At 36.5% G+C, this 6,550-nt stretch overlaps 1 protein-coding gene across 1 annotated transcript; it reads right to left on the reverse strand.

Annotated features, from left to right (window-relative positions):
* Positions 1-683: 683 nt before the first annotated feature.
* LOC143604881 (bifunctional dihydrofolate reductase-thymidylate synthase 1-like) lies at positions 684-4,221 on the reverse strand. Its single transcript, XM_077081218.1, has 10 exons — positions 3,758-4,221; positions 2,590-2,971; positions 2,454-2,498; positions 2,269-2,334; positions 1,753-1,814; positions 1,609-1,683; positions 1,371-1,536; positions 1,175-1,298; positions 977-1,083; positions 684-888 (listed from the first exon to the last, which is right to left on the reverse strand). Exons 1-10 carry the CDS (start codon positions 4,174-4,176, stop codon positions 778-780), a joined length of 1,557 nt encoding a protein of 518 aa, XP_076937333.1. The 5' UTR covers positions 4,177-4,221; the 3' UTR covers positions 684-777.
* Positions 4,222-6,550: the final 2,329 nt, after the last annotated feature.

Consider the following 6,550-nt stretch of genomic DNA (forward strand, 5'->3'; position numbering starts at 1 on the left):
ATGCTTTGAATTATGAAATATCAAAGAAAGCAAGAAATGAAAAGGGGATATGAATAATTATTTTGGCCTACAAAAAAGTGCTAGAAAGCTCAAATGGGGACGGCTCAGGCGGGTCAAGCAAGTAGAAAGTTGTCTAAAGTGAATCATGTTATTCCAAACTTACGTTTTAAGCAATGAGTACAATCATGTTATGTATAAATAGTAAAACTATATTATCGGGGTTGAACACGCCATACATATAGTCACTTTTACATGATATACAGTATAAACGTATAAACAACAGACCATTATAAGCAGTGTCAAAGTATAAACAAACCTTTTAAAGGTTTGTCTTTTACACATGTTTTAGTTGGTTTAGGGCTAGTTTAGCCCTTTTTGGATGCTTCAAACCATTTTTAGTTGTTTTGGACCGGCTTTTTGCAGAACTTGCTAGGCGAGAGTGCACATATGGCTACCTAGTTTGGTTTATCTTTGAAAAACGACTAACAACGTACGTTTAAACAGATTTAACACAGTAATTATTATTTACAAAAAAAAAAATCAAGAAAATAAAGTGTGTGGGGGTCGGCTAAACACGACCAGACCCATTTAACAAATAAAAAGTACACATTTTGACATGTTGCACGACGCATCCGTTTTACCACCTCTAGTAAAATTACAAGTTGAAATAAAAAAAACAACCATACAAAACCACAAGACATAAACACACATTTTGATTTTAATAGGAAACAATAATTCATATTTAACCTTACCAAAACCAGAAGATAGTGAGCATCTCTAAACTGCCATTTTCATTTCTACTTTCTGGTGAGGATCATAACCTATCAGTTTAAAATCATTAGCCACAAAAGCATCTATATTCTTCTTCTCAGCATTGATCTTCAAGATCTACAGCCAAATTTTCCACCTTTAAATTCAAGATAGAAGCAGCAAAATAATAGATAGCATAAAAACATATTATGCCACAAATGCTTACAGGAAAAGGTTTAGGCAACTTCTGAAGCTGGTCTTGCAAAGGTCTGACATGATTGCTATACACATGAGCATCACCAAGAACATGAACAAAATCACCCGGAACAAGATCTGCATATAAATATAAGAAATTAAGAAATAAAAAAGCTGCACGTATTCTAAAATTTGTACCTAATTAATAGCAAGTTTAAAATATACATACCACAAACATGCGCGATCATGCATGTCAGTAAAGCATATGATGCTATGTTGAATGGGACACCGAGACCCATATCTGCAGATCGTTGATACATTTGACAAGATAACTCTCCTTGATTTACGTAAAACTGCAAATATAACAAAGCATGTTACTTTTTAGTTTTAAAGATTAATAACAGAAATATGCTGTGTATGTGTACCTGTGCAAACATGTGACAAGGTGGAAGTGCCATTTGTTTAAGATCAGAAGGGTTCCATGCTGAAATTATTATTCGGCGATCGTTTGGGTTGTTTTTTATCTTGTTGATAACATCTAGCAGTTGGTCAAATCCTTGACCAGTGTAGTCAGCATGCATGTTGGTATATCTGCAACAATATTATTTTAGTGTTAAGTTGTTTTTGAATCATTAATAAGTGTAATAGAATGGGCTGTCTAACCTTGCACCAAAATGTCTCCACTGAAACCCGTATACTGGTCCTAGATCACCTTCTTCTCGGTCCACCAACCCGATACTGTAGCATAAATGTGATATGAAATAAATTAAACAAAATTATGTCAGCTGCCAAAAGAAGAGGACTTGCCTGTCTAGGTAGCTTCTGGATGCATTACCATCCCATATATGAATGCCCTTATCTTGTAAAACCTGATAACCGAAACCAGACCGAAATAACCCACTAATAACCAATATAACCAAACCGGTATCGGTTTTGCACGCACTGAAAACCCATAAAACCGCACCAGACAGTAAAAACCAGAAAAAAATGACTTTTATTATTAAATTTACGGACTGTCGTATTGATTTTATAATGTTATAAAATACTAATGAATGATGTGGCCCAGAATTTTTGGCTCAAATGTTTGATAATCAACTAATCATTAATTAACATGAAAAATCAGGCAACAAGTTTGAGGCTCAAATTCATTATATTGGGCCATTTTTCGGCCGAAAAATTTCAAGCCCGAATGAAAAATACGAACCGCACCCATTGTGAAAACCGAAAAACCTGAAAACAATAGTGTTCAAATGCAAAAAAAAACCAATATTTCGGTTTTTAGTTCGGTTTGGACCCAAAACAGACCCATGTGATGAATTTTACCTTGGCACTTGTTGACCCACTGATGAACCACAAAAGTTCTTCCACAACTCCACGCCAAAACACTTTCTGTAGAAACAAATAATAATATATATGTGAGTAAATACATATTTAACCACCAAAAAAGCCTGTCATCCAACTTTTATGTAATTAACAAGTTGAAATACAATTTAAACAAATGCATATACCTTAGTTGTAAGAAGAGGAAAAGACTTTCTCAGATTATACCGCATCTAATCACATATGAAAAAAAAAAAAAAAAAACCATTAATCAGTATAAGTTAGTTTAACCATTTGAAAAAAAACAAACAAACTTGAAACTACCTGACAACCGAATTTTGACAAGGTACCAGTTCCAGTACGGTCACCCTTCAAAGCTCCATTAGAGATAATATCTTTCACCAGGTTCAAGTAAAGGTACTCTTCATGCTTTTCAAATATTATTTTGGGCAGGAAAGCAAACATCTTTGCATCAAAGCCATTAAAAATATTATTATTGTTGTTGTTGACCAGTTCAACTGCAGGAGTCTTCACACGAACATAGGTAGTGAAACAATGTCGGATTCCATTCTCCATTAATGGGAATGATGAGTACCATGGTTGGAACTGTGAGGTGTCGATAGCAGGGATAAAAGTGTCACAATCAATGCCGGTTTCGATTTCAGTAATATGGATAGCATCACATCCAGCACTGTTAAGTGACTCCCTGCAGTAAAGATGGTAATTAAGTACAGACACAATACCAGGAAACCTCAACATAAACATAGTACTAACGGTGTGTGTGGGTTGGTTTGGTCTCAAACCGAAACAAAAAAAATGAAAACTCAGATTTTGGTTTTTTGAAAAGCAGTCGATTTCGGTTCAGTTTCAGTTTTGTCATTTCGGCAAACCCAAAATAATGAATTTGGGCGTAAATACTTTTGTTAATTAAAAAATAAATGAGTATTAAACTTTTAAGCCTAAAAATGCTGGGCAGCGCAAATTATTAATCTTTTATAAACCACTTCACATTCATAAATAGAAATCAGAATCCATAAAGTCAATAACAAAAGTCGATTTTTCGGTTTTCACGATGTTTTAGTTTGGTTTCGGCTTTGCCATTCAGGTTTGAAAATTTTGGAGCAAAAAAGGCCCAGAAAAAGAAATTTGTGCCTAAACTTTTTGTTAATTAATAAATACTTGATTATTAAACATTTAGACCAAAAATTCTTGAGCTGCACCATTTATTAATTTCTTATAAATTACTTTAGCATTCAATAATCAAGATTATAATCCAAAAATTAATAACAAAAGCCAGTTTTTGCAGTTTTTTTTGGTTTCCAGTGCATGCAAACCGAAACTGAACCAAGAATCCTATATTTGAAAAGGCAGAAAACCAAACCATCGGCTTTGTGTTGGATTCGGTCATGTCGGTTTTTCAGTCATGGGTCAGCTATTTTTGTTTTGTGCACACACTTAAAACATACAAGTAAACAACAATGTTCGTACGAACCTTAAGACTTCACCACCACCAATAACAAAAACCTTCTCAATATATAGACAATACGGAGACGATGCTAACATTTCCAAAGCAGAAACCAGACTCCCGCACGTCAAAACATCCTCAGTATTTGTAATGTCAAGACTCGTTGAGCGAGTTAAAACAACATTGAGGCGACCAGTTAGTGGTCGATGTTTGATAGGTATGCTTTCCCATGTTTTCCGTCCCATAATAATAGCATTCTTCTTTGCTGGATCTGATGTGGCCAAGGTGACATCTTTGAAAAACTTCATGTCAGAAGGCAACTTCCATGGCAGTTTTCCCTCTTTACCGATTCCCATAGCACGTGTGGCAGCAACCACCACTTGATAAGTCCTAGGTGGCATTCTGAGAGTGTCATTGCATATGCCCGTGAGCGTTTCACCAGCCATGAATATATTATTAGTCTGAGATGGAGTTAACAACAACAAGTGTCAAAATTCACAGTGCATTGAAAAATTATTAGCGAGTACAGGTTAAATGTAAAAGAGTTCTAGCATTCTAAAAGCTTCAAAGGCAAATGATTGTAGTTTTCTAGTACTTTGCTACCCAGATAACAAACTGTTGTCTTAAATATAAGTGTCAATGAACTATAATCAAATTAGTCAAGGCACAGGATCAATAAACACTTTGTTACTGTAGAAAAAAACTGATTCGAAAACTAATTACAATAATTCTCTATTGATCACACATTTAAAGCCTCTTGCCCTCTTCTCAAGCCTTATATTTAGAGCGGACCGTCCCTGGCCTGATCACCTAGTAGGCCCGAATTAAAAATAAAACAAAATAAAGATATTTTATATAATTTTTTTGGAAAAAATATCTACTCTTTTTGTTTAAACCCAATGACTCAACTCATTTAAGCCCATTTAAACATTAAAAAAATAATAATAATTAAATAAATAAAAATAAAATTATGCATAACACAAATCATAAACCCATTTAAAAATTAAATTGAAAAACCCTTTTACTTAAAGACCCAATTTTATTTTTGCCTTCGGCCCAAAAATTTTTTAACAGTTCTCGGAGATGGCCTGCTTATATTCGTGGATCTAATCCTAACTTGTTGACCAAGACATTACCATATTAACAATATTATAATTAGGAAGCTAAACCAACTTGTCGGTCCTTCCATATACACTACTCGTGGATACGGTCCGGAATCACCAACAATTAGGCACACGAACAAAGAATAACTAGCAAATTAGCCACTTACGATATCAAACACCAAAATGCATATAATCAATCATCTTTCAAGTTCCACATATGCAAATAAAAAAAATGTAATTATGTATTGTAAATGAAACATACAAAATTAGAAACCAATTACAGCTTAGGTTTCTGAATTCAGATCGGCGACTAGGAGAGTGCCGAAGCGTTTTTGGAGGGAAAATAAGTGAGAGAATTGGCGGGAAAAAAACACACCGATTTATCATTTTTAGCTAGTGGTTTACAAGATGGTACTTGAAGTATTATTTAACTTACAGCTTCAGTCCTTTTGGCTTTTATACTCTTTGGTTTTCGGTTTATACTTTGAAAACCTAGAAGCAATTTGGGTCCACGTAGGTGAGGTCAATGGAAGAAGAGGTGGGAGACTGTCCAAAGGCAGAGAAGATGCTCGATCGGACCCATGAATGCGGAGGACAAAGATAAGGGCAACGTCCAACTGGTTATTCCTCAAAAAGGATCTCTGGGGGTGCAAGCTTCAGAATATTGTGGATGTCTAATTGGCTAAAAAGAAAAATATCTCTGGGGGTATCTTTGGCTTGTTAAGGAGGATCCGCAAGCATTGGAAAAACATCTCAACGGTGTTCGTCTGGGCAATATGAAACTCGTGGCAAGAAAGAAAGCAACGGACGCCGGAGTAAATCATCAAAGGGACAGAGTCTCTGGTACCAACCCATCCATGCAAAATATTCGGACTCCCACTGGAAGGTCTTTTACGGGCGATATCATTTGTTTCTCCGATGTGTGGTGGCCGAATGTAGACATTCTTTCCAACATTCTGTATTTAATGAACCTTTTCAATTGTTTTACCAGATATGTTTAACATTCTAGTTCAATTTCAAAACAAGGAGGAAGGTGAGAATTTTCTATAAGGAGGATTGCCTGGGCGAGATGGTGGGATAATTCCTACGTTCAGAATCATCGTATTGCAAAGATTGGAAGAACCTTGTGGCCGTACGAATGCTCAGATGAAGAGAAGAACGTATCCTGTGTTCTGGTGAATCATCTTAGGTTGCTCGTACGGACACTGTTGTGGATGTTGACAGCTCTTCTACTGTTCAGAAGGGTGGAGCTGGGCCTATTGAAGTTGAGCCGGTTAGTGGTGGGCTTCCTTTGCCTTCTGACTACCTTTTAAATGGTGGTGGGTTCATCCCTTCTAGTGAGTCCGCAAGTGGTGGCCCAGTTAATTTATTAGGCTTGGAAGGTGTAGTTGATGGGTGTCTGAGTGTAGTTCCAGATTTAAACTTCATTCCTGCGCCTTCTGGGTCTGAACAATTGACTGGAGGTAGGAAGTAGAAGGCGACGAAAAGGCATAGTGGATCGCTACCTCTCTCAACAATGAGAGGGAGGCACGTGATGAGGGATTCGATTTTGAGAAGAGCAAGGTCAGTCTCTGTTTGTCATAGAAAGTCGGTTTCCGTGTGTTCTTATGTTAGGTCGTCGGATTCCATCGGGGAAGAAGTTCTTAGCACGATGAGAGTGGGAAAATGCGGTGGGAATTTCGATGAATGGTAACGAGCAGGCCGTTCGGGCCTCGGT

The sequence above is a fragment of the Bidens hawaiensis genome, unplaced genomic scaffold, assembly GCF_021521415.1.
Source record: "Bidens hawaiensis isolate Kalapana, Puna unplaced genomic scaffold, B.hawaiensis_p1.1 tig00067212_1, whole genome shotgun sequence".
NCBI classification, from domain to species: Eukaryota; Viridiplantae; Streptophyta; class Magnoliopsida; order Asterales; family Asteraceae; genus Bidens; species Bidens hawaiensis.

Excerpts from the sequence above, each read along its gene's own strand:
- LOC143604881 (XM_077081218.1), bottom strand. The coding sequence starts at position 4,176 with ATGGCTGGTGAAACGCTCACGGGCATATGCAATGACACTCTCAGAATG. Across the intron at positions 2,972-3,757 it reads GGTGGTGGTGAAGTCTTAAG|GGAGTCACTTAACAGTGCTG; the intron begins GTTCGTACGAAC and ends TCTTTACTGCAG. Across the intron at positions 2,335-2,453 it reads TTCCTCTTCTTACAACTAAG|AAAGTGTTTTGGCGTGGAGT; the intron begins GTATATGCATTT and ends TTGTTTCTACAG.